At 43.3% G+C, this 27,797-nt stretch overlaps 3 protein-coding genes across 3 annotated transcripts; all 3 read left to right on the forward strand.

Annotated features, from left to right (window-relative positions):
• Positions 1-284: 284 nt before the first annotated feature.
• On the forward strand, positions 285-1,593 carry LOC118209209 (odorant receptor 131-2-like). The gene is made up of 2 exons (XM_035384378.1): positions 285-296; positions 629-1,593. Exon 2 carries the CDS (start codon positions 631-633, stop codon positions 1,585-1,587), a length of 957 nt encoding a protein of 318 aa, XP_035240269.1. The 5' UTR covers positions 285-296; positions 629-630; the 3' UTR covers positions 1,588-1,593.
• Positions 1,594-6,198: 4,605 nt separating this feature from the next.
• LOC118210045 (odorant receptor 131-2-like) lies at positions 6,199-8,882 on the forward strand. Its single transcript, XM_035385868.1, has 2 exons — positions 6,199-6,236; positions 6,548-8,882. Exon 2 carries the CDS (start codon positions 6,550-6,552, stop codon positions 7,504-7,506), a length of 957 nt encoding a protein of 318 aa, XP_035241759.1. The 5' UTR covers positions 6,199-6,236; positions 6,548-6,549; the 3' UTR covers positions 7,507-8,882.
• A 3,341-nt stretch (positions 8,883-12,223) lies between these two features.
• On the forward strand, positions 12,224-27,615 carry p4ha3 (prolyl 4-hydroxylase, alpha polypeptide III). The gene is made up of 13 exons (XM_035384154.1): positions 12,224-12,741; positions 13,533-13,687; positions 14,299-14,522; positions 17,312-17,461; positions 17,774-17,825; positions 18,249-18,415; positions 19,095-19,271; positions 21,970-22,034; positions 22,983-23,142; positions 23,765-23,827; positions 24,136-24,204; positions 25,460-25,556; positions 27,443-27,615. Exons 1-13 carry the CDS (start codon positions 12,530-12,532, stop codon positions 27,511-27,513), a joined length of 1,662 nt encoding a protein of 553 aa, XP_035240045.1. The 5' UTR covers positions 12,224-12,529; the 3' UTR covers positions 27,514-27,615.
• The last annotated feature ends 182 nt before the right edge of the window (positions 27,616-27,797 follow it).

The following is a 27,797-nucleotide window of genomic DNA, read 5'->3' on the forward strand; positions in this document are numbered from 1 at the left end:
AATTTTAAATATCAGCTCCCAATTCTGAAACCAACCTACACCATAAACCAGCAGGCCAGGCCCTGTGACTCTTCAGGATCAGGAGACCAAGGGGATTTTGTCCCCTGAAAAATCTTCTAACCAGTGACTGCTGAAGCCACAGCAGTCACCATGGCTGCTATGTTAACAGTTGCTTGCGAGAAAAGAAAAAAATCTGCACCCACAATGCACCTGGCTGATCAGTGAGCTTGAGACAGGGTATAAAACTCAGTGTGTCGTTGCAGTTGTCACAGTCGCTCTGAAGAGACTTGTTAAAGGTAATACTTAAAGATGTTCCGATTACGGTCACTGTTGATATTGCGGGGCTTATCTGTAATGAAACCTAACAATTATTTCAGTATAGGATCGACTTATTTTGCATTTCATACTTATTTAAATATTTCAGCACTATTTTTGTTTCTTCAGGTTTTCATATAATGTCAGTACTTTTGGCTTTGCAATGACAAATGGCAAAAGAAGCTGAAATCCAAAATTTAGAATTTGACTAGAAACTATTTTGTGCCAAAACTTAAGTGAGGATCAATGTATAAACAATGATTCTGTATTTCCTAAAGCAACTTTTCTTTTCTTTCTTTTTTCTTTACTGTAGACATGTCTAAAAACGTCACACAAGCTGCCCTCAGTGTGCTGTCGCTAGTTCTGAATCCGAGGCTGCTGGTAGTGCAGGGGTTAGTGGGGATCTTTCTCTGCGTCAACTTCCTCATGATCTTCACCTTTTTCAAGAAAGAGGCCTTCCGTAGCAACATGCGCTACATCTTCTTCGCGCACACCCTCTTCTGCGACACGCTGTTCCTGGCGATATCCGACGCCCTTCTCGTCATCGTCTTCAGCAGGACCCCGATGCCCGCCGGGGTCTGCATGGTCGTCTACGGTTTCAGCAGCATGCTCAACTTCGCCACGCCCCTGACTCTCACCGCCATGTGCGTGGAGCGCTACGTGGCCATCTGCATGCCCCTGCGGCACGCCGAAATCGCCACCCCGCGCCGAGCGACGGGCTGCGTCTTCGTCATCCACGCCCTGAGCTCCGTCATGCAGGTCGCCATCTTCTCCATGGTGGTCTCCTCCGCCCCCGCCGGCTTCTACGCCGCGCCGATGGACTGCAGCGTGGAGCAGCTGGTGGCGGTACGGTGGCAGCAGGATCTCCGGTCGGCCCTGTCTCAGCTCTACTTCCTGCTCATGTCTATCACCATAGCCTTCACCTATTTCAGAATCATGGCGGCCGCCAGGGCGGCCTCCGCGGACGACAGGAAGTCCAGCGCCAAGGGTCTCAGGACCGTGCTCCTCCACGCTTTCCAGCTTTTCCTTTGCCTGCTCGTGCTGTGGGTGCCGTTGATCGAGACGGCGGTTCGCGAAGTAAACTTCACGGTGTTCCTGCAGCTGAGATATATTGACTATGTCGCCTTCATTCTTGCCCCCCGTTGCCTCAGCCCCCTGGTGTACGGTTTGAGGGATGAAAAATTTTTCCAGGTTTTGAAGAGCTATGCTCTTTTTCAATGTTACAAGACATTGCCCCCGACTAAAATATTTTCCATTTCAGAAAAATCTTAGAGAACACACACACACATATATATATATATATATATATATACTTGCTTAACAGGGATTTCTCCGGTTGATTTCATGGTGACACAGCAGTGTATGTTTTCAAAGCAAAAAGGCAAATAAAAATATTTGAAACAGTGAACGTTGAAATTAACCCGAAGGCACTGACAGTCCTGTCAGCTCGTTTGTTAAAATCCTTAACTACAGAGTGTTGTTTACTGCACTGTTGTCTTTTCATTAAATTCCAGTAGAATCAGGAGCTGTTAACATTACTGGGTAGTTTGTCTTCATTCTTTTGTAGTAATGAATGATAGGAAGATTTGTCATAGAAAATTAACAGTGTGACTAATAAGAGATCAATTGATCATAACTTCAAGTTCACTCTTATTTGCAGGGGCTGGCCATTGCTTTTCAATTGCAATCATAACTTTTATTTTACTTTTGTGTGCAAAAGGAAGTACATGCAGTACAGGACTCGTACAGAAAAACAAATGTGGGGAATCCTAGTGAGATTAAACTGCAGTATGTGGTGTATTGAGACCTTGCAGAATCTAATTCTATGGAGGGCATAACCTTCCAGCCTTCCACTGATGTTAAAAGGAAACAATCAAGTTCAAAGTAAATCGAAATGGGGGAAAACATTTTTAAAATTTTAGAATATTGTTCAAAAGCTGCAGGGTGTTTTTTTTTTTTTTTGCTGTGAAGAATTAAGGAAAGAAAACTCCTGAGTCTGACCATTCTTTGCTTGTGTCACATGGAGACTTTAGGGTTTGCAAAGGATGGTGGGTAGAGCAAAACTGGAGGAGTCATGCAGACGTGGATGGAAAGGGAGACAGCCAATCAGAGAGGTGGTAGGCTATTGGTGAGGAGAGCCAACCAGCAGGTAGCTGAATGAGTCGCACATCACCACTGAGTAACCTTGCTTGTTCAACAAAGCTGCAAATAAGACAGTGTAATTGAACTCTTGTGTCTGGGGTCGGCTGTCAATGAACGTTTATCATTGAAATGGAAATAAAAACAGCCAAAACTCTCTCTAACTGTACTCTAGAGCTTCCTGGCAGTAACCCACCCCACTCCCCACAAGCATGATTTGCAGAACTGGTACCAAACTTGCAAACAGCATTTGCAATCATCGTCTGGATTTCATAATCACATGAAGTGTGTCGATTGTAGTGCTGCATTCATCCAGCACTTCTGATTACACTGCAGCACCCCAGAGAATAACGTAGAATAAAAATATGAAAAACAAGATCAGTCATCAAAAATGCAAACAAATGATGCACATACAACAAAAAAAGCTTTGTAAGACAGCAAGGAAAGCAAGAGTGATAATGAACAATACAGTAGCATTTATAAATATATTGTAATTAAAGTGATCAAAGTTCTAAAGGGTGCATCTAAAAATTAACTGCACTAAAGTTCTTGTCATGAAACTGGGGTAGTCAGAGAAATTACAGGCAACAAAGAACTTTTATCTGAGGCACTAAATTTAAAATACTTCGTTTTCTTTATTACACGTATTCCCATAAAATGATGTCTCGTTTAGAATTGTAAAAAAAAAAAAAAAAGAAGACAATTGCACATTGTAGGTTTTGGATTTTTTTTTTAAACTAAGATGGAAGATATTTTTTCAAGTATCGGTTTGAATCAAATCGTGAAAATTATATTCACTGTTGGCATGTGGTTTTAAAAGTAAGAATGTGTTCTTGCACACTTTTTTTTTTTTTTTGTAAAATCAGACAAAGCAGCAGTTGAGGACACTGGTGCCTAAACTTGGCATGCCATGCTTTAATTTTCCTTTAATCTCCATTGCCCTGACTAGTCCAAAGTAATCAGTTTTCAAATGATCCTAAGCATGACAACATTACAAGAAGCAGATGGATGCAAATGTCATAGGTGTTATTATTTTTCTCTTACTCTTTTCCAATCATTTTCCATACACAATTCTGATCATTAGGCTAAATCTCTTGTGCTCACAATATCTTGGGTTGTTGCATCTCACAATACTGTATATTATTTTTGGTCTATATATATGTATAATAATAATCATTATTATGATTATTATCATTATCAATAATAATAATAATTAAATAATACAAAATTATTCTCAATGTGTGTATTCTGTTTATATTTGTCTAGGCATGTATACTCTGAAAAGGCAAGGCAAAAAGCGAAAGCATACTGACACCGAAAGATTTCCATGAGTGCCTCTCATTTCCAACACACCGTGTAAAAGAAATGCAAAACAGTAATGATTAATTTTGTGTCTAATATTGCCCTCTAGTGGATTCACCAGAAACTGCAGAAACTACTGTGTGTTGTATCACTTTTTATAATCATAAAAATATATTTTTATTAATGATCATGTTTCATTGACATTCAGTTGATTTTTTAATATTTTTTTATAAAATAAGTTTGCAAATTGGAATTGCAAGTAAGGAATATCTTTTGGAATAATGGTGTTCCTTCTAAAAGAGTTCCAGAGACTTGTAGAATCTACGCCAAGGCACATATAAGCTGTTCTGGTGGCTTGTGGGTCGCAAAGACAGTTCTGGGAGAACCCGCGGTACATCCTCTTCGGCTACATGCTGACCAGCGACACCCTGCTGGTGGTGTATTTGTAGCAAATACATTTTTTGGTTTAAATTTACTGCAATAGCAGAGGAAGAGGTAGAGCTGCACGAAGCAGTGAACAATGTACATACAGGAATATCATTATAAACAGCTGTCTTGAAAATATTCTACCAATTCCAGTGTTGGAAATGACAAAAATTAGGCTTCAGAGAATTGGTTATGTTTATCTTGCAATGGAGCGTATTCAGAAGAGAATAAATGTTCTTTATACAGGGAATATTTACTATGTCCAAATGCCAGTTTGTTCTAATTAAAAGTAGAGAAACAAAGCTGGAGAATAAAAAACTACATCTGTATGTATTCTTGTGATTTTATTATGTTGTCATTTATATGTGTATCCTTATTATTATTATTATTATTATATTATTATATTATTCTTATTTAAATTGTTTATCATATCCATTTATGTCACCACATTTTTGTATTCAGTAAACTATGTTCCTCATGACATCACTGATTCCGTGGCATTATTTTTCTAAAACATAAAAAAGGTTTGGGGATCATATATGTGCCAACTGAATATGCTTTTATGCAATACCACAAAAATGGCTTGCAAATGTGAACAACAAAAAATCAATCTAGTAAATAGAGGAGAAAATGCTGTCAGGCTAAAGGATCAATAAATATAATTACAGTAGTAAAGGAAAAAAAATGTAATGAATTTGGCACTCACTAGTCCCTCAGTCAAATATTTGTTTTCCTAGCGCCTTGCGGATAACACTACTCTTCAAATAGAGCATACTCAAGCGAGATTAGACCAGTCGTAGCAGATAAATGTGTACACATCAACCCCCCCCCCCACCCCCCCTACGTAGCAGATAAATGTGTACACATCAACTCCCCCCCCCCACCCCCCCTACGTAGCAGATAAATGTGTACACATCAACTCCCCCCCCCCCACCCCCCCTACGTAGCAGATAAATGTGTACACATCAACTCCCCCCCCCCCCACCCCCCCTACGTAGCAGATAAATGTGTACACATCATTCCCGCCCCACCCCACCCCCCCGACGTAGCAGATAAATGTGTACACATCAACCCCCGCCCCCACCCCCCCTACGTAGCAGATAAATGTGTACACATCAACTCCCCCCCCCACCCCCCCTACGTAGCAGATAAATGTGTACACATCAACTCCCCCCCCCCACCCCCCCTACGTAGCAGATAAATGTGTACACATCAACTCCCCGCCCCCCACCCCCCCTACGTAGCAGATAAATGTGTACACATCAACCCCCCCCCCCACCCCCCCCTACGTAGCAGATAAATGTGTACACATCAACTCCCCCCCCCACCCCCCCTGGTGTGACAGACACGTCCATGTCCCAGAGAGGACATCATCTAACACACCCAGTGGAAACCTCGATGAAATGGACAGTTTGATACTGATATGGCCAACACCTTCTGTTCCAGCAGAAATCCACCCACGTCTGTCTCTTGAGTATTACACATGGAAATTTTTATTCCAGTACATTCAAGGATTAGCATTAAATTTGTCATTTTTAAATGTAATACATTTTGAACTTTGTTCTACATTCAATCCTCCCACCCATATTATATCCCAATGGTTGCTTTTCTACTGTATTTATTATTTTCTATAATTTTCTACTGTTTCATGGTAAAATAATTTCAGGCATGTCCCCAACCCTGAGGTTTTAGATGTTAAATAGCAGCTACCAATTCTGAACCCAACTGTCTTCCCTGATCAATGAAATCAGTGGCATAACACATAAACCAGCAGGCCCCGTGACTCTTCAGGACCAGGGTTGGAGACCAAGGGGTTTTTGTCCCCTGATAAATCTTCCAACCAATGATTGCTGCAGCATATTTTCACACTCAGAAATAATTGGCCATAGCAGTCTCCATGGCTGCTATCTAAACAAGTGCTTGCAAAAAAAGAAAAGAAAAAAAAAAAATCTGCATCTCACAAAGCACCTGGTTCACCAGTGAGCTTGAGACAGGGTATAAAACTCAGCGTGTCGTTGCAGTTGTCACAGTTGCTCTGAAGAGGCTTGTTAAAGGTAATACTTAAAGATGTTCCGATTACAGTCACTGCTGATATTGCGAGACTTATCTGTAATGAAACCTAACCACCTAGTTATTTCAGTATAGGATCAGCTCATTTTGCATTTCATACTTATTTAAATATTTCAGCACTCTTTTTTCCAGGTTCTCACATAGTGTCCGTACCTTTAGCTTTGCAATAGCAGCTGAAATCCAAAAATTTGAATTTGACTAGAAACAATTTTGTTTCAAAACTTAAGTGAGGATCAATGTACGAACAATGATTCCGTATTTTCTAAAGCAACTTTTTTCTTTTTCTTTTCTGTAGACATGTCTAAAAACGTCACACAAGCTGCCCTCAGTGTGCTGTCGCGAGTCCTGAATCCGAGGCTGCTGGTAGTGCAGGGGTTAGTGGGGATCTTTCTCTGCGTCAACTTCCTCATGATCTTCACCTTTTTCAAGAAAGAGGCTTTCCGTAGCAACGTGCGCTACATCTTCTTCGCGCACACCCTCTTCTGTGACACGCTGTTCCTGGCGATATCCGACGCCCTTCTCGTCGTGAGCTTCACCAGGATCCCGATGCCCGCCGGGGTCTGCATGATCGTCTACGGCTTCGCCGGCGTCCTCAACTTCGCCACGCCCCTGACTCTCACCGCCATGTGCGTGGAGCGCTACGTGGCCATCTGCATGCCCCTGCGGCACGCCGAAATCGCCACCCCGCGCCGAGCGACGGGCTGTGTCTTCGTCATCCACGCCCTGAGCTCCGTCATGCAGGTCGTCATCTTCTCCATGGTGGTCTCCTCCGCCCCCGCCGGCTTCTACGCCGCGCCGCTGGACTGCAGCGTGGAGCAGCTGGTGGCGGTACGGTGGCAGCAGGATCTCCGGTCGGCCCTGTCTCAGCTCTACTTCCTGCTCATGTCTATCACCATAGCCTTCACCTATTTCAGAATCATGGCGGCCGCCAGGGCGGCCTCCGCGGACGACAGGAAGTCCAGCACCAAGGGTCTCAGGACCGTGCTCCTCCACGCCTTCCAGCTGCTCCTCTGCCTTATCATGCTGTGGCTGCCGTTGATCGAGACGGCGGTTCTCGCAGTAAACTTCACGGTGTTCCTGCAGCTGAGATATTTTGACTATGTCGCCTTCATTCTTGCCCCCCGTTGCCTCAGCCCCCTGGTGTACGGTTTGAGGGATGAAAAATTTTTCCAGGTTTTGAAGAGCTACGCTCTTTTGCGATGCTGCAAGACATTTCCCCCCACCAAAATATTTTCAATTTCAGAAAAGTCTTAGAGAACACACACATATATCCTTGCTTACCAGGGAATTCCCCGTTTTTGGAAGTAACTGCAATGACATCATGGTGACATAGCAGTGTATGTTTTCAAAGCAAAAAGGCAAATGAAAATATCTGAAACAGTGAACGTTGAAATTAACCCGAAGGCACTGACTCTCTAGGGTTTTCATCATACTTGTTCCTGGTTATGGTTATACACTTTGCTGTACGTCGCTCTGGATAAGAGCGTCTGCCAAATGCCTGTAATGTAATGTAATGTAATGACAGTAGTTTCAGCTCGTTTGTTAAAATCCTTAACTAGAGAGTTTTGTTTACTGCCCTGTCGTCTTTTCATTAAATTCCAGTAGAATCAGGAGCTGATAACATTACTGGGTAGTTTGTCTTCATTCATTCGTTGTAACAAATGATGGGAAGATTTGTCATAGAAAATTAAGAGTGTGACTAATAAGAGATCAATTGATCATAACTCTTATTTACAGGGGCTGTTCAGGTGCAATGATAACTTTTGTTTGACTTTGGTGTCCAGTGAGCAAAAGGAAGTACATGCAGTACAGGACTACTACAGAAAAACTAATATTGGGAACCCTAGTGAGATTAAACTGCAGAATGTGGTGTATTGAGACCTTGCAGAATCTAATTCTATGGAGGGCATAACCTTCCAGCCTTCCACTGATCTTAAAACGAGACAATCAAGTTCAAAGTAAATCGAAATGGGGGGAAAAATAATACAAGTTTTAGAGAATATTGTTCAAAAACTGCAGGGTTTTTTTTTTTTTTTTTTTTGCTGTGAAGAATTAAGGAAAGAAAACTCCTAACTGAGTCTGACCATTCTTTGCTTGTATCACATGCAGACGTTAGGGTTTGCAAAGGATGGAGGGTAGAGGAGTCGTGCAGATGTGGACAGAAAGGGAGACAGCCAATCAGAGAGGTGGAAGGCTATTGGTGAGGAGAGCCAACCAGCTGCAAAAGTCGCACATCTCCACTGAGTAACCTTGTTTGTTCCACAAAAGAGCAAACAAGACAGTGTAATTGGACTCTTGTGTCTGGGCTCGACTGTTAATAATTAATGAAAGTTTGTCATTGAAATGGAAATAAAAACAGCTAAAACTCTCTCTAACTGTACTCTAGAGCTTTCTGGCAGTAACCCACCCCACTCCCCACAAGCATGATTTGCAGGCCTGGTACCTAATTTGCAGACAACATTTGCAATCATTCTCTGAATTTCATCATTACATGAAATGTGTTGATTGTAGTATTGCATTATATACATCTAGCGCTTCTGATTACACTGCAGCACCCCAAAGAATAATGTAGAATAAAAATATGATAAACAAGATCAGTTATAAAAAATGCAAACAAATGAAGCACATACAACAAAAAAAGCTTTGCAATATAGTAAGGAAAGCAAGAGTTACGCTGTAACAAACAATACAGTAGCATTTATAAATATATTGAAATTACAATTATCAAAATTCTAGAGGGTGCATCTAAACATTAACTGCACTAAAGTTCTTGTCATGAAAATGTTCTGTTTTTTCACAGTACTGTATATTATTTCAGATTTTTTCTACTTTACCACCAGCCAATACACTATATATATATATATATACTGTATATATACACACAATATGATAAATTGTTACCAAAATAATTTTAAAAAATACTTCTCAATGTGTACATTCTGTTTATATTTGTCTAGGCATGTATACTCTGAAAAGGCAAGACAAAAAGTAAAAGCCCACTGAAGCCTACGACTACATGAGATTTTCATGCCTCTCATTTCCAACACACCATGTAAAAGAAGGGCAAAACAGAAATGACTCGTTTTTTGTCTAATATTGCCCTCTAGTGGATTCACCAGAACCTGCAGAAACTACTGTGTGTTGTGTCACACTTATTTCATTAATGATCATGTTTCATTGACATTCAGCTCAAATAATATTTTTTTTATAAAATAAGTTTGCAAATTGGAATTGCGAATAGGGAATATCTTTTGGAAGAATGGTGTTCCTTCCAAAAGACTTAGAGAATCTACGCCAAGGTGCATTGAAGCTGTTCTGGTGGCTCGTAGTGGCCCAACACCTTACTAAGACACTTTCAGGTGGTTCCTCCTTGAATTTGTCACCCATCTGTGTGTGCGTATATATATATATATATATATATATATATATATATATATATATATATATATATATATGTGTGTGTGTGTGTGTGTGTGTGTGTGTGTGTGTGTGTGGCTCTGTACTCCATAAGTTTAGATTTGTAATCAAACAATTCACGTGTAGTTAAAGTGCAAGTTCTCAACTTTTATTTTTGGGCATTTTAATACTGTTTGGTTTCATCATGTAGAAATCACAGCATTTTTAAATAAATAGTCCCTCCGGTTTCAGGACGTCGTGTTTGGGCTCTCCGTGATTTCTGAGCTCACCGGGGCTGTCTTTCTTCTGAATGATGTTCCAAACAGCTGGTTTTGGTCTCCGTAATAGCTTCCTTAACCTTCACTGGCACAGCTCTGGTCCCCAGGTTGACAAACATGAATAACAGACTAAGAAGGCAATCAGAAGGCGAGAATTGAAACTAGATACAGGATCGTGGAGTACAGAGCCAAATCAATTTTCAAAATATGTCTTTGTCCCAGATGTTGTGGTGCTCACTGTATGTACGTGTGCGGGGTTTGTGAAACCTACAGGGCTGCAGGTTCTTGCAAATGTCCACAGGTGGCGCTGAACCCCCTTTTCAAATCTGCTTAATGTAATGATTTTCTTGGTCCTGAGTGCTTGAGATCTTTGTCATTTGCATTCTGTTCTCAACTGCAACTATGAGACTTGGGCCCGTTTGTCTGAAACTCCCACAATGCTTCACTCTTTGCTTCTATTTATTCATATTCATTCTATTCATAGGTTTTAGTTTATGTTCTAATTAAACTTTCCTATATACTACATTCTATATTTTTATATACCTTTTGCTATACATTTATTAACATGCAAATTGACATTTTATGATGTCAAGAAATGACTGACAAAAAAAAAGTTTATACAACAATTGGTTCTGCAATTACTTACACTTGCCAAACTATGGATATAAACATGCTATAGAACTAGGTCCACCAGTCTGTCTCCACCATGTGACCTGCATGGATTTAAACTTGTATTTTAATGGTTATCCTCCAGGGGTCTCCATAGTCACCCCAGTGACACAGTCAAGTGGCTACTCGTACAATTAAGTTTCTAACTGAGATATTTTTTTAGAAACAATTAGATAATCTGATATGGGCAGAGTCAGGAAGGAAAGTGAACATGGATGAAAGTTTAAATGCCACAAACGCATGCCTTTGAGCCAATGGTCCCCAGTCCTGGTCCTGGGGAGCTGCAGGATCTGCTGATTTTCACTGTTACTCAGCTCTTGATTAGCACATTGATTGATCAGTTAAAGCAGTTGATTACACAGTTAACTCAGGTTACCTGGTTTCTTGGAGCTGAACTGGTTGTGGATCTTTGGGGGGGGGGGGGGGATGATCCCCCCAGCAGATGATGTGGCTCTCCAGAAACAGGAATATCAACGCAGTAAAAAGAAAAATGCAACTTATAAAGCAGGGGTGTCCAATGTTATCTGAAAAGACTGGTGTGGTGCAGGTTTTTGTTTTAGTCCAGCACTAAGACACCTGATTCTACTTAAAGTCTTGACTGAAGACCATGACTAGTTAATTAACTGAATTTTTTAAAAAAATTTTATTTAACTATTTGTGTTAGTTAAATGTTCTATAACTGCTTTCATTTTTAATGTGGGCATTTCCCACTGGTTCTAACAAAACTCATCATGCCCCTGTACAACACTTAAAAATACTGCAGCATAAGTATTCGAATTGAGAGATGAGATGGTGCAAATGTCATAATTGTTAGAGAAGTGCTTACCAAAGAGGCTTTTGTGACCTCTAGCGGCAGAGGACTGAACTACCACGCAAGAAAACAATGGGAGATAAACTGGTGTCCCTTTACATAGGCTAATAACCCTCATCACGCCAAATGACTTCTAAAAAATAATTAATTCATTACTGTGTTAATATTTTTAAATTATAAATGAAGAAAGATGAAGCGTTGCATAATAATAACAATAATAATAATAATAATAAAACACGCGTTACATCAAGATGTATGGACGTTGCTCAGTTTGTCATATCAGTGCGTTATATGCGTCCATTCCATCAATTGTTCTAAATGCACTTATGTTTTTCCTACATTATAAGTCATCTGGATAAGAGCATCTACTAAATGGATGGAGCATAATGCAACGAATAGAACATAAATAATTTTATAAAGGATTATTTGGAAAACGTATGTCAGTCCTGATTACAAACAACAGTTTCATTCGTCAAGTATATTCTTGAATAAATAAAATACATTAGTTTGCGCGCACACAGAGAGAGAGAGAGAGAAAGAAAGAGATCGATTCCCAGAAGATCCGTTTAATATGAAGACATTAAGTTGCAAGTCCCTTTAGTTCTCTTTAACGAAAACTTTTTTGTAAATCTTGCTAATCCTCATTTTTGTTTTAAAAAAATTATGTCCCTTGATATTGTCAAGACCGGCGCCTTGTCCAATATTGATTTTAGGAATCCGGGGGACTTTCACGTTGTATTTACAAATGGTTGGTTTTCATTGTTGTTAGTTTTTTATTTTTTTATTTATTATTTTTATATAGCAGTTCACTCTGCGCGCAGTATATCTACCCAACTGTGAAATCTTCAGCTTGTAGCCGCCAGTCAGCTCTCTCACCTCTCGGGAGGACGCTCTCGTATTTCTATCTGCATGTCTGCTCAGACAGCACTACAGTTAAAGTTGCGGCGCCGCGCGGTACGTGTAATGCCCAAAATTTGGAATAATGCGCCAGGAAACATGACATCAACAAGTCTTCTCGGTCTTAGAATGTTCCTCGGCTGGCCATAAACGGTGGTAAGACAAATCGACACATTTACAAGTTTACATTAAACTCTGATCCAAGCATCATATTTCTTGCTTTAAAATGACGTGGATTGCATCGGGGAAAATATCGATTGATTGGAAAATCATCCCAGTTTGGTCCGTGATCAATTTAATTTTTGTGCCACCGTTATCTGGTGAAATGTACACCTCTGTGAAGAACATGCAGCAAGTTATTTCTGTCGAAAAAGAGCTTCTAAACCATCTAAGGACATACATCGAGGATGAAACACTACGGCTGAACGACATAAAGAGGTTAGTAACAATATTTAATCGTGGAGTAATGTTGGTTATTCGAGTCTGACAATATTTTCATCAGCAAGAATATTTTACTACGTGATTCTGCATATATTAGCAAATCTTTACGGTCTTAATTAGTTTCTATTATTTTCTGTAAATGGGGCTACGGGAGAGAGAGAGAGTGGGAAGTCGGGGGCACATGGTGTTACGTTGAACTGACTTCCTCCTCTTGCCTAGTCGCCCCCCATCCTTAGGTATGCAAATGTGCAACTTGTATCCGTGGCTCAAGCACTACGCTAATTAGCCAACGTAATGCATGTTACATACCTATCAGCCCTGGCCCCTTGCATTTGCTTAAGCCCCCTGAGGAAAAAATAAAGATAAAAATAACTTCTGTATGTTATACCCCCCGCCCTCGACTGCCATTGTTGCTGGCTGCATAATTCCACAATGACTCATTGGTGAAATTCACGCGTCATGCTTAGTTTGGTCACTGCGTTACCGTGGATCATTTTTTCATTGGGAGTCAGAGGTTTCCCCGGGGGAAGGGAGGTTCTCCATTTTGCATCAGTTCCCAGCTTGGTCCAGAGGCAGAGGCCATTTACAAAGCTATTAATCGCGAAAAAAAAAAAAAACAATTTCCCCTGTGCTGTGAGCTTTCCCACAAGATTAGCATAGCACATGAAAATTTTAAATTAATTTTGTTGCAAGAGGAAGAGCGCGGAGAGAGAGGAGGTGACAGGGAAAGTATCATTTTGTGAACTATGCCCTCAGTTCTCCAGGTATTTATTTATTTATTTTTCCAGATTCTATGCAAGGGTATCCGCTTTGCACAGTGAGGTGTATAACGGTCCGGAGACCGCGATGGCAAACCCCTTGGTGGCTTTCACGCTGATCAAGCGACTGCAGTCTGAGTGGATGAACATCGTCTACAGCAACGAGGCCAAAGAGAATGCAGAGGGTGAGCTGTCCTTTCCACACCCTGTTAAACTGCAGCTGCACTGCCAGAGACAGACCCTGTGAGAAGTGCAGCACCCTGCTCCCCCAACCCCCTCCCCCCCCCCCCCCCCCCACAACCCTTTCACACCCTGTTAAACCACTGCTGCACTGCCGGAGACAGACCCTTTAAGAGGTGCAGCACCCTGCCCCCTGACCCCCCCCCCCCCCCCAAACCTTTTCACACCCTGTTTAACCACTGCTGCACTGCCAGAGACAGTGCCCCCCCCCCCCCACAACCTTTTCACACCCTGTTAAACCATAACTGTACTTCCAGAAACAGACCCTGTGAGAAGTGCAGCACCCTGCTCCCCCAACCCCCTCCCCCCCACAACCCTTTCACACCCTGTTAAACCACTGCTGCACTGCCGGAGACAGACCCTTTAAGAGGTGCAGCACCCTGCCCCCTGACCCCCCCCCCCCCAACCTTTTCACACCCTGTTAAACCATAACTGTACTTCCAGAAACAGACCCTTTAAGAGGTGCAGCACCCTGCCCCCTGAACCTCCCCCAGTTCTCCTCTTTGCTAAACTTTCCCCCTAATTCCTCTCCATTCTTTGGCCTCTTCTATTTCAGCCTTCAGGGCTGGCTACGAGAAGGAGGAGAGTGGCCTGCCCAAATCTGAGGACCTTCAGGGCGCGGCCAGGGGGTTGATGAGGCTCCAGGACGTGTACGCGCTGCGCGTGGACGGGCTGGCCAGCGGTCACTTCCGGACGGCCTCCGGCGGGGACACCGTGGACATCTACAGGCCAACCGTGTCCGTCCCCCTTTCTGGGGACGACTGCTTTCTGGTGGGGAAGGTGAGCCTCTGTGCTGTACATGCAGCGATTAGCCCAAAAAAGTTTACATACACCTCGGCTGAAGACATCCAAACTCAATTATTCACACACTCCACACATTTCATGTTACCATACATTTCCTGTTTTAAGGATAATTAGGGTATCTACTTTAATTCCATAACGGGTCATTTCAAAATAATTTATTTCAGCTTTTACAGTATGGAATGCTGATAATTCCAACAAATCCATGAACATTAATTTATGACCAGAAAAAAAATCCACATAAGTATTGAATTTCTTTATTTATTTTTTGAGGAGGGGGTGGGGGGGGGGGGGGGGGGGGGGGGTGGGGTTGGATTGAATGTGACCCTTTGGTGAATCTCAACGCAGTGTTGTCAGGAAAGAAAACTGCATGTAAACATGCCCTTTGCCATGACGAGTGGATTCTCCAGACTTGAGGAGGTAATTAAGTGTAATCCTACACCTCTGCCCTCTGAACTCCCCCAGCAGGAGGGCTGTGGGTGGCGGGACTCGAGGAGGGGAATGGGGAGGAGGGGAAGGGGAGGAGGTGACTTGGCAAATGAGAAGTGTCCTGATTTCACATTGAGAAACCTCTGGCCTGACTGATTAAGATTCCATACGATGAAGACGACAGAGAGACATTCTGCTCTTAGCCACTCTGACCGAGACAACCATAACAACATCATTTAGAGAGGAAGGCTGGGGAACAAATGCCTTTCTTGATGTGCGCTCTTAAGATTCATGCTGGGAAGTTCAGGATATTCTCACTCTTGGGTTTTAAAGTAGGCTGCCCTCTTAAGTAATGGAGAATGAATTGTGCTGTCATTGTACAGTTTTAGCACTGCATGGAGGTGAGCAGTACAAGCAATGCATCATAAATCAGAGACCAGCTACACTGTGGAAAGGGCTTCCTTCTGTGTTGGGCGTGTTAGAAATGGCATGTTATACGCCAGTCAAGGAGTGAAAACAAAAGGCAATTAATGTAGACTAAAGTTACTGCAAATGTAGTTGGACATTTGGCTCAGTAAATTCCACCAAGCTTGCCATGCTAGTTTGGTTTGGAATACACTGAAATGTCTCGAAACATCCAGCCAATCAGAGAGCCACAGAGTGCAACATGAGCATAATTACTGCTTGAGCATGAAGTCAGTGGTGAAAAAAGGTATAGGCAGCGCACGTACCTTTCACTGTCCAAAAACTAAAAAATGGTAATTAGTTCTGAAGAATGGCCCCTCTTGGCTAGTCTGGGTGTGTAAACGCCTTTAGGCTTTTGTGGTTCTTGTTGTGAAAACAGGAGCAACACCCTGGATAATGATACCTTATCTTGCATGCCACTGGTCTGAACGCCAGTTTTATGACCCTGACCCATAAATAGAGGCATTTAAAACCTGTCAAATAATTAGGAAAAGTAAAGAATGTTTTTCGGACTCACCCACTTTTTTTTCCAGTTTCTGGTGTCAATGCATTACAATTAAGAGGAAAGTGCGAACGCACATTTTTTTACTAGCTCCCCAGATGTGATTTTAGCATGAAGCAGGAAGTTATTACATGCCCAGTGAAAACTATGTGAAGATCAAAATTAATTCATTGTATTAATTAAAACACCTGGGGATCCATAGCAAAAGGGCATGTGAACTTTTACCTGATATGACCTATGACCACTGATCACTGATCTCAGTATAGTACAGGAAACCAACATCAACCTTCCTGATAAATATAATCTTTTAGTACTGAGAAGGTTTTTTTATATCCTTTGGCTGTTGCCTGTGCATTTCCCACTGATTGACTCTACTCCACATTACCACTGATTGACTCTACTCCACGTTACCACTGATGAACTCTACTCCATGTTACCACTGATTGACTCTACTCCACGTTACCACTGATGAACTCTACTCCACGTTACCACTGATTGACTCTACTCCACATTACCACTGATTGACTCTACTCCACATTACCACTGATTGACTCTACTCCACATTACCACTGATTGACTCTACTCCACGTTACCACTGATTGACTCTACTCCACGTTACCACTGATTGACTCTACTCCACATTACCACTGATTGACTCTACTCCACATTACCACTGATTGACTCTACTGCACGTTACCACTGATTGACTCTACTCCACATTACCACTGATGAACTCTACTCCACATTACCACTGATTGACTCTACTCCACGTTACAACTGATGAACTCTACTCCAGGTTACCACTGATGAACTCTACTCCATGTTACCACTGATGTACTCTACTCCATGTTACCACTGATGAACTCTACTCCACGTTACCACTGATGAACTCTACTCCACATTACCACTGATTGACTCTACTCCACATTACCACTGATTGACTCTACTCCACATTACCACTGATTGACTCTACTCCACGTTACCACTGATTGACTCTACTCCACGTTACCACTGATTGACTCTACTCCACATTACCACTGATTGACTCTACTCCACATTACCACTGATTGACTCTACTGCACGTTACCACTGATTGACTCTACTCCACATTACCACTGATGAACTCTACTCCACATTACCACTGATTGACTCTACTCCACGTTACCACTGATGAACTCTACTCCAGGTTACCACTGATGAACTCTACTCCATGTTACCACTGATGTACTCTACTCCATGTTACCACTGATGAACTCTACTCCACGTTACCACTGATGAACTCTACTCCACGTTACCGAGCATTGGTGAGAGTTTCAGGCTCAGGCTGCCATTCCAAATTCCACGCTCATCGGCTGCGTTCCTGTTCCTGCAGGTGGCCTACGAGCAGGAGGACTACTACCACTCCGTGCAGTGGCTGGAGGAAGCGGTGCGTCTTTTCCGCGAGGAGGGCGGGGACTGGGTCCCCGAAAACGAGGGGACCCTAGAAGACACCCTGGACCACCTCGCCTTCTCCCACTTCAAGGTGACGACACGGCTTGATTTGTTGTTTCATCTGCGACTTTGCAACGACCGGACGACGTGGCTCCAATCGAGTTTCAAAAACACACCGCTTGTTCTCAGCTGTGTTTATTGGATTATATATTTTTAGGAGTCGAATTCCGCCCCCCAGCTGTTTTTTGAAGCTGGGCAGGCTGGAAGGTCGTTGGAGCCAAGTCACAGTCTTTCTCAGCATGACGTTGACAATTGTTAGACCCATCTAATATGGACTGAATGTAAATTCAGTAAACAGTTTTTGTTCAGCTATTTTCTCTCTTTCTTTTTGTTTTGTTCTCAGACAGGAAATGTCTCCTATGCATTGAGCCTTTCGCGGGAGCTCCTGCGCTACGGTACGTTTTTTTCCATTCAGCGCATCTGAAAAAGCGCCTAACCGGGACGTAGCGAGAGAGAGAGCGGGAAAAACCCTCTCAACAGCTGTTTTTCATATAGAGGACAATTTTACTTACATTGTACTATATCACTCTATTCCTCCATTCTCACGTCCTGGATAAGGAAACATGGGTTTTTTCTTTTTCCCCAGGGGGTGGTATTGATTTAAAACAGGCAAATTTGTGAATTATTCTTTAAGGACAATGTGTTCCCATAAAATATAAGCACAGACAAATTGTGTGTCCTTTTTTAAAAAATCTTTCTCTATAAATATAAGCCTGCACACCTTGATTTACTGATGCGCAAATATGGCCTGAGATGTGGCATGTGGCTTGTCAAGGAAATGTCGCCACCCCTTCTGCGTGATTTTCTTTTTCTCCAAGACCCCTCGAACGTAAGGGTTCTGCGCAATGTGGAAAAGTACGAGAAGCTCCTGGTCGCGTCTCCAGCCCTGGACAGCCCCGAAAAAATCGCGCTGCGGAGACCCAACACCACCTACCTGAGCACAAGAAACACGTACGAGTGGCTGTGTCAGACGCTCGGCTCACAGGTAACTACGTACTGGTCATATCACAGGTAACTACCGGTCATATAATTACACGTGTAGTAGTTAAGAAGTGAGTAGTAGCACTTTGTAGCACCAGTGCTAAGATTAAATGCCATTTTATAATGGGCATTTTTGTACGGTGGTTTTTATTTACATGAGAGGATAATTATCATGTATTTCCAGGCTATGTTCAACACCCAGGCCAGTAGGATTACGTTCTCTCTTGGAGCCTTAATATCCCTAGCCCCTGTCTTAGAAGAAACTGTAATAATGTTAAATGTGAATCAGCTTGCTATCTGAGTTGGTTTTCATCATCTGAAAACTTTATTGAAGTAATATCCCCTAAGCCATCCGACTGTAAAAAAAGATCTGGTTGAATTTCTGATGTGTTGCCAGTTTTGATGGGGCAGATGAACATTCGCACACCATTGGCTGTGGTCTGTAATAGAGAGAAAAAAGTAGAATGCAAGTTTTGAAAGAAGGACAGAGGACAGGAGAGGAGAGTGAAACAGAGGAGGGAGAGAGGGGGGAGGGAGGGGGAAGGAGAGAAAGAGGGGAGAGAGATGAAGACAGAGAGAGAGAGAGAGAGAGAGAGGAACAGTTTTGGCCTTTTGCCTTCTTTTTTTGTTTTTTTTGTTTCTGCTTTGGTAATGAACTTCAGATGCGGCTCTGTCTTCTCCAGCCAAAGCACTACGAGAACCCCGGGCTCTTCTGTGACTCCTTCACCAATGGCAGCCCGAGCCTCCTCCTGAAGCCAATGAGAAGGGAGGTGGTGAGCGTCCGGCCGTACGTGGTCCTGTACCACAGCTTCGTCACCAGCGGCGAGGCCGAGAGCATCAGACACCTTGCCCACCCGGGGGTGAGTGTCCAGTCCTGTAGTTCCAAAACCAAACTGCCATCACTTCCTGCACGCTCTTGTTGAAATTGACAGACAGGACTGCAGTTCTTCTGAAAATATTTGGACTTGAAATTGAATTGACGGCAGAGACGCGGCAGGAGCTATGCTATGTTAAAACAGCATACGATTTCAGCGCACGCGTGCAAAAGTCTCAACAATAATCACGGTGGACGGGTTGAATACTGAATTCTGGGGGATAAAACTGCACTGTGTGTTCTAGGGTTTGGAGAGTGTCAGTTTACTCTGAAGTCTGTGGCCCCTTAAAGAACACCTACAGGATGAGTGCTGTTGGCTCGGCAGTCACTTTCATTGCAAACACTAAACGAATGAAGGTTTTATGGCTGGTTTTAGATGTTTGAGGGGGATGGGGTGCGGAAGGGGTGCAGAATGGGGTGCAGAAGGATCGTGTTGTATCACCGGATACTGGAGGTTTTAAAAAAAAAAATAAAAAGAGAAAATAAAAGGCCCTGCAGAGGGTCTGTTAGACAGAGGCCACCCACTGGAATTCATAAGTGAAAAATGGCCACTCTTATGACCTCAACAGTGAAGCCTTTTTGTTCGCTTGTTTTAAAAAAAAATCCGTTTTGCAGTTTTACTTCACGCATTCACGCCATCTCTATCACAGATACAGTGCAGTGCATAAGTATTTGGGCAGTGACACTATTTTTGTTGTTTTGGCTCTGTCCTCCAGCAGACAGACAGCAAAAGACTCCAGATTCCACACCTAGAATCAACACTAGACCTTTTTGTTTTGCGTACTTGTGAACTAATGATGCGTAGACCCACAGCCGGCCAAAGAAACAGTGCAGCAGCCAACTGTCTGATTACTTTTGCTCCCCAAAGGGCTGTAATTCCTACACAGATCGTCCAATATGGATGTAAATGCCTACATCCACATACGATGTGCAGCAGTACAGTAACAAAACAACTAATATTGTGTCACTGTCAAAATATTTAAGCACTCAGTCAATGAGACACTGTATGCTCTTGGTGCATTTCTCAGTTTTATGCTACAATATCAGACATTCCTGTCCATCCACTTCACAGACACGGAAAACTTGTTTTCCATCAATGTGCAACAAAACTGCCCATTGCTGCCCTGAACAACAGGACAGAATTATTTAAAGCACCTGACATAGATGCAACTGCAAAAAGTATTTAGGCTATTTATAAAATAAATTAAAAAAAAAAAAACTAAAGGGAAACTACCTGTTCTTCACAGATGAAACCTTAAGTCTGCTTGCAAAATGGCCGCCTTTCATCTCCGCGCACACCTGCTTTTAAGACCGAGGCAGTTTGTTAATCACAGTCACCAGCAGGCAGGTGTGCGACTGGCCTTACTCATTCGCACGTCGAGACTACCAGCAGTTCAAGGCGCACTTGTAAATTATAACAAAATGTGTTAAAAAAACATTTTAGGCCCGTATAACATTAAAACATTTCAAACTTAAAAGAATCGTATAGTGAAGAGGCCTTCGTCTATCCAGCGACCGCACATTGCGCTCTTTTTCTGGCGATGAGTCGGTTCGCCTGGCGGTGTGATGTACCGTGTGCGGACGGTTCTGTCCGTTTCTGTCAGGAAGAACGAAAAGGGGTCAGCCGTGCATGTGACACGAGGAGGCCGGGGGGGGGGGGGGGGGGGGGGGGGGGGGGGGGTTGTGGAACTGGTACCCAGGGGATCCGTCGTACCCGGGGAAGCACTTAAATTACCCACGACGTCTATGCAGTCTGCCTGTAGTAACCTGAAAAAGGTTAACCGGTGTCCCAGTTATACAACTCCGAATCCCCCTTCGGAGGATTGTTTGGCCTGGTGCCAAACGTTTGGGAAAATTTACAGCATGGACTGACACGCAGTGTATTGCTCCCAAGCCTCCACGCACACCAGATTATTTGCTACGCCCTGGGAAAAAAGACAGACAAGAGTTGGCAGATGGCCCCTCATCAAAATGGCTGTTGGAAAATATGCACGTTCTGCGTGTGAGGGCAGCACATACGGAACAGAAGTCCGTTGTTCTCACTCTGCTTGTGGTGAATTTGCAGTGTTGGGAGGGGTACCACAAAAGATGCCCTCTGGGGTGTAAAAAAGTGTGACGAGATACAGTACATTTTCCATTTCTTCGTCAGGATTGAGGAAAAACCCCATTCCCATTTATTTAATCATGGAGTCAGCGCATGAAGGCTTTATGGAGAGTTGATTGAAAACAGACCTGGGAAATTATTCAGCTGAGGCTGTCCTCTCTGCTGAAAACTTACAGTTTAAATCTGTTCCCTCCTGGCGCCAGTAGAGTCCGGTATTAACTGGCTGGTCTCAAGGCAGTTGAAATGTGACAAAGAGAGAAATGGCAAGAAAATGGCTTCCTTTAAAAACAAGTTTCCTTGCCAATTGTTAAAGTCTTCACACAATGTTCTTTCATGTGAATTGTATCATTCACATATAAGCTATGAATGTTTTGTAAGCTTATATAACTCTAAAAGTTAGTGCTTGTCTGTGGGGAACTGCTGAAATGTATTGACAATATATTTGTATTTATTTCTTTTCTTCATGAGTAATTTGTTTCTCTTCATGTCAGGTGAATACATTTTGATATTTTTTTTTCTTGATAATTCACATTTTAGCTGAATGTTGAGTGCACAGTAACTGTTCCTCTCCCTCCTTCAGCTGAGAAGATCTGTTGTGGCATCAGGAGAGAAGCAGGCCACCGCGGAGTACCGCATCAGCAAGAGGTACGATGTGAAAGAGCCCTAATTTACCCAAAATCAGATTATGACAGGGAGAAAGGCCATTGTCAAAGTCCTCCTGCACTCCCCCTCCCCTCCTTTCTTTAGTAGGATGGGGGGGGGGGTCAATGTGGTCACTGATTTTACCGTTCTGAAATGTGCCCTCTCGTTTGGTGAATGCCCGAGTGCAAACTTTGCGCGTAGCTTTTCGCGCGAGCTCACGGCTCACAAACCTCTCCCCCCCCGGCCCGCCCGCTGCAGCTGGCCTTTTCTCCTTTTCTCCAAACATCTGGTTTTATGGGTGTTTCCTGGTCTTATTTCAAAATCAAACTGAGAATGATGACATCAATGAACGCACATCGACAGCGGAGTGAAACCTCCTCGAGGCCAGGCATGGCTGCCTCTCAGCGAGTGAGCGCAATAAAACGCCTCGACTGATTTTTGCGGTGTTATAAACTGCGTTTAATTTTATTGGTTTAAATAATAATCATTTAATTCCATTGGTACTCCCTCGGAACAGAGATTATTTTTAAAAGTATGTTGTAATTGTGGTAAATGAAGTGCTGTTGCTGTAATAGACTCCCTGTAAACCCAGCAGGGTACTATGGCAACTCGGAAACACAAAACGGCAGTTGTAAATCTCGGTTTATAGAAGTGGTTTTTTTTACACACTGTAAATACAGCCTACCAATTAGCAATTACCAATCCTTGTTTTTACATGGGTTCAAAAAGTGGGAATCTGTAAACACAAATAGTGTGCACGGACACAACGAATTTTATCACAAGGCTTTTATCACAAGACTTTTTGTTTTTTGTGGTGTGTCTTTTTGGTTATGGTCACATTTGTTGCAAAATCCAGAGTTTCTCATTATTTCCCATGTTTTGGACCTCGCTCGGTTAGCATGAAAGCAATTTCCATTTTCTCTGTGTCTCTGCATACGCTCTGTTGCCTAGCGCCTGGTTGAAGGAGACAGCGCACCCCGTTGTCGAGAGGGTGGACCAACGAATTGCCGCGCTGACGGGGCTGAACCTGCAACAGCCGTACGCGGAATACCTGCAGGTGGTGAATTATGGGATAGGTGGCCACTACGAGCCTCACTTTGACCACGCCACGGTGAGAAACTATGATCTTTAATGCTTTGGACTCTGGAGGAAGTGCAGGTTTCACTGTGTATGAAGCTGTGAATATTTCATTTGCTTTGGACCCCGGTAGGAAGTGCAGGTTTCACTGCGTATGAAGCTGTGAATATTTCATTTGCTTTGGGCTCTGGAGGAAGTGCAGGTTTCACTGTGTATGAAGCTGTGAATATTTCATTTGCTTCGGACTCTGGAGGAAGTGCAGGTTTCACTGCGTATAAAGCTGTGAATATTTCATTTCTGAGTTGTTGGGACTCATTGTAGATCCTTCAAATCCTCACGTTTCCATTTTATTGCGTATGTAACTGCAGAAGGCTGAAGAGTGTTGGCTCCTTCAGGACCAGAGCTGAGGGACACTTCTCCATCCAGTCAGCTTTACTGTGCTGAAATGGACACCTACAGTAGACACTCTTCACAAGTGCTCATTAACATTTACTCCACATGCTTATCTGTCTCCAGGCTGCTTCGAGCCCTCTCTATAAACTGAAGGCCGGGAACCACATGGTGACATTATGGTTAGGGTTAGGGTTAGACTAGACACTCCTCACGAGTTTTTAAGTGCTCATTAGCATTTACTCCGTATGCTTATCTGTCTCCAGTCTGCTTCGAGCCCTCTTTATAGACTGAAAACCGGGAACCGTGTGGCGACGTTCATGATATACGTGAGTACTCGGTTTAATTCTCGCCTGTCACTTGTAATTTTTCTTGATGGGGTCGTATCTGTTTCACAGATTTCAAAAAGCATGGCTCAGTTATGCATGGTCGCCTTATCTACGTGAATCTGAGCTCCTTTTTTCTAAATGACCTCACGCCTGCGCAAGCAAAAAAAAAAATATGCATGCTTTAAATCAATTCCTTTAGCCCAAGGATAATATTCCAGCCAGAGCTTAACTGAAAAAGAATGTTGGCTTGAGAGTGCTGGCAGAGTTCCTGTGGTATTCCGTGAGAATGCTGACGTCACTGTCCACAGCTCAGCTCTGTGGAGGCAGGTGGATCCACAGCCTTCATCTACGCCAATTTCAGCATTCCCGTCGTGGAGGTAAACGCCCCGTGCCACATCCTTCCCTCTACGTATTCTTTTGGACTTGTTTGTTACTCTTGAACTCGCTTCAAGACAGAGCATGCCCGTGATTTCCATTTGAAAAGTTTAGAGCTGGAAGGGGAAGAGTTTCGAAGGAGGCCCTCTTGTTTCCAAAGACAATATTATCTCTCTCTTTTTCCTTTTTTTTTTTTTTTTTTTTGCTTTCTGTGGTTTTCCGTGTTCCACTTGCCATTGTGGATTTTATGTGTGAGGTCGAGAGCGTGTTTGCTTTTAGAAATGAGTTACTGATGAAACTGTGCAGACCCTTGCCTGGGGAATGCACCCTGCGACCCCATAGTGACTGTGTGCTAAAATGTCGCGCTCTTGCCCCCCGACCACAACAGCAATTTAATTTCTTCTCAGTCAGTCGATACTGTACCAAAAACTGCACTTAATTTTACCCGACCAGCAAATTTTACTTGCACTACAGGCTAAAGGTATTAGGCTACCTGGGGTTTAAAAATGTTTTTAGGATAGATGTCACTCAACTTAATTTTTTTAAACTACATGTGGCCTAATACTTCTGGCCTGTACTGTACCTATACAAGTTTTATGTTTATTTATAGACAATGGATGGTAACTGACAGTTAAGCTATCAGTTACCATCCATTGTCTACTGCTTTTTTTAGGTGTAAGTTATTTGTTTAAAAGCTTGGATAAATGAAACAGTTTTAAATTAAATTAAGCTGTTAATTTAATTAATTTAATTAATGAAGCAGCTTGAACTCACACGCCTGTGTGGAATTGACTTGCTGCAGGCACCTTGACTGCGTTTCCAAATGTGAATTCATACTAAGTCTTTCACCGTTGAACAGAAAATGTGTTATCAGAAAGAATCAGAAAAATGTGAAATAGTGCAGCATTGCTCAAACTAAATTACATGGTAATGTGGACCAAAGAAAATGTTATTTATATTTACCATTTTAGGGCTAGTTTCAAAAAGGAAGAATGAACAAACAGATGTGACATGGACCTTTGCTACATTCAGAGAAGAAAAATAGTCTAAAATAATTAGGAAAGTTCTGCATTCTGTGGCAGTGGTTTGTGTTGAATCTGCATTGATTGCCCAGCATAAATACGGACGCAGGTCTAGAAGCTTGGCCAACCGCAGCCATGCGCGTTTCCTCAGTCCGTTGGGGGAAAAATCGCTCGTCTCTAACGTGATGTTTATGCTCTCCCTCTTGCTGCGGTGGCTTGCCGGGGGTGGCTCCAGAACGCTGCCCTCTTCTGGTGGAACCTGCACAGGAACGGACAGGGCAACGGGGACACGCTGCACGCGGGCTGCCCCGTCCTGGTTGGGGACAAATGGGGTAAGAGGCCGAGCTCTCAGTGCTGAAGCCGCGCGTATCCACGGTGACCGCGTAGAGGAGGTTCCCTACCGCAGAATCGAAAGTAAAACTTGTCCGCCAAAGATAAGGAGACACCAAATAAAAACCCTGAATTATTTCACGTCTGCACTTTGTTGTGTTGGGAAGAGATAGTGGCACCAGTACAACTAAGCATCAATGATATAAGTTTTTGGAGGCAAAAAAAATCATATATTTAAAAACAAAATCTTCCTCAGAAATCCTCAGAATCAAGACTCAGCTTCTCAAAGGAAATGACATGTATCCTTTGATCAGCTGAGTCTTGATTCTGTGCTTCTGAGCCAAGCTGACCGGGGATATACTCTGCTGGTGTGCCACGCTATCAATCACAGCCCAGTACTGACAGTGAAAATGAATGGCAGAGAGAGATGATCCTGATGCCCGACATCATGGCTGTTTTCCGCTTCATCTGTAACTCATCCAGTCGCTGGCTCTCGGGGTAGAATTCTTGTTAGCTCACATCTGTGCACCGTTACACTGGACAGCGAGGATGAGATACGGAACAGGTGCGAGACACCGAGCTGTATCCTGAGACGTGAAGCAAAACGCGGCCTCCATTCCGTGCCCCTTCACTCCACATGGGAAGCAATGACAAACGGTGGAAACAACCGGCTTCACGGCTCAAGGAGAGCCACGCTGATTTCCCGCGTTTGAGAGCACGATGGTGTAGAATTGGAGCAGAGGGGGAAAAAAGTAGGTTCCAAATTTACTATAGTTTGGTTTTTTTAGGATTGCTTTAAAGGGAAAACCCCAAGTTTTTTTGTCCACTGGAAATTACTTTGCAGGCCAAAGCTAAGCAGTGTATTTTAGAGGACAACATAAGTATGGCATTGTGCGTTCTCTGTCCCATTTGTCTCCCATTTAAAAGGGGAAGTTGTACCTCATAAATCCCTACCATGCCACCTGCACCTGTAAAATAAGCATTGCAGCTGATGGCACTCGCCCACAAGACAATGACTGTTTTCCACACAGCACTACTGGAGAGGCGCTATCTCACTGACGACAACGGCTAAACTTTCAAGTGTCTGGTGTGTTGGTGGGAGGAGCTAACGCAGTAACCAGAGCAACCCTGTACAATTAAACCCACATTGGATGAAGCAAGTTGTGTCCAATCTGGTCATATTTGGCTCATGACATAGCCCAGACTCAAACCTAGGATGTTTATTTAGGCTGAAAAGGCCTGGTCTGTATTTGTGGTGAGCGCTTTTTCCAACTGAACTCTGAAACGAGCATAACACTATATTTTAAAAATAATGATAAAATTCCAAGCTTGCCTATTAGTGGGTGAAGAGCATCTATGCCATATAATTAAGCCTTTACTGTGCTGGCATACCCCGATTCTTTTCGCATTACCCATGCAAGTGTCTTAGATCTGGCAGGTAAAAGACTCAAACAGATGTGTAAACATCCCTTAAATGGTCTGCCAGACAGAAGCTAGCAGAAGCGAACTTGAAAGCCATTCTCACCAACCACAAACCGGATAAATCTGTTCATCTCAATAACTGTGCAACTAGATAATTCTAATTATGAAAGATGGTTCTATTTACACTGTGGGAGTTATATTACCTTCATGAAACTTATGAAGCAAACAAACCATTTCATAATGTAAATGACAAACTACAGAAGTGTTCCAAAGAGAGAAGAAAAAAAACACTCTGGTCAGCAGTTCTGTATGGGCTACCTCTTCCTTTGCCTAATTTTGTTTCCCACATCTATTTAGCTTTCTCTCGGTCCCTTCCCCTCTGCTCTAGCTGTCTGTCCGGCAGGTTTAAACTGTCAAGTCACCTGACCCGGGTGAACACCAACTGTATTCTGCCCCTCTGTTCCAGTGGCCAACAAATGGGTGCACGAGCACGGGCAGGAGTTCCAGCGTCGCTGCAGCCCCAACCCTGAAGAGTGAGAGGAGAGGGGAGGGGAGCGGGGCAGCTGGGCCCGTTCGGAGTACAAGAGCCAGCCTCTACAATGGAGCAGCACAGCGCGAGAGGGGGAGTGAGGAGGAGGAGCCAGCACCAGGGTGGGAGGAGCCAGCACCGGGGTGGGGGGAGGCAAGGGGGCGGGGCAAGGAACCTGGGTGCAGCACCCGTGGTCAGAGATTCCACTTGGAAGTTTTGGGGACGGTGGGGGGTTGTCTGAATCATTTTGGAGGAGCGTTGGAGGGATGGGGGTAAGGGTGGGGGGTTTGAG

This window comes from Anguilla anguilla, chromosome 12, assembly GCF_013347855.1.
Source record: "Anguilla anguilla isolate fAngAng1 chromosome 12, fAngAng1.pri, whole genome shotgun sequence".
In the NCBI taxonomy this organism is placed as follows: domain Eukaryota; kingdom Metazoa; phylum Chordata; class Actinopteri; order Anguilliformes; family Anguillidae; genus Anguilla; species Anguilla anguilla.

What these genes read in the sequence shown, in the direction of transcription:
- p4ha3 (XM_035384154.1), top strand. Translation starts at nt 12,530, where the DNA reads ATGACGTGGATTGCATCGGGGAAAATATCGATTGATTGGAAAATCATC. An exon ending in GAGTACCGCATCAGCAAGAG is followed by an intron (nt 22,035 to 22,982) that starts GTACGATGTGAA and finishes TCTGTTGCCTAG; the next exon opens with CGCCTGGTTGAAGGAGACAG. An exon ending in CTCACTTTGACCACGCCACG is followed by an intron (nt 23,143 to 23,764) that starts GTGAGAAACTAT and finishes ATCTGTCTCCAG; the next exon opens with TCTGCTTCGAGCCCTCTTTA.
- LOC118209209 (XM_035384378.1), top strand. Translation starts at nt 631, where the DNA reads ATGTCTAAAAACGTCACACAAGCTGCCCTCAGTGTGCTGTCGCTAGTT.
- LOC118210045 (XM_035385868.1), top strand. Translation starts at nt 6,550, where the DNA reads ATGTCTAAAAACGTCACACAAGCTGCCCTCAGTGTGCTGTCGCGAGTC.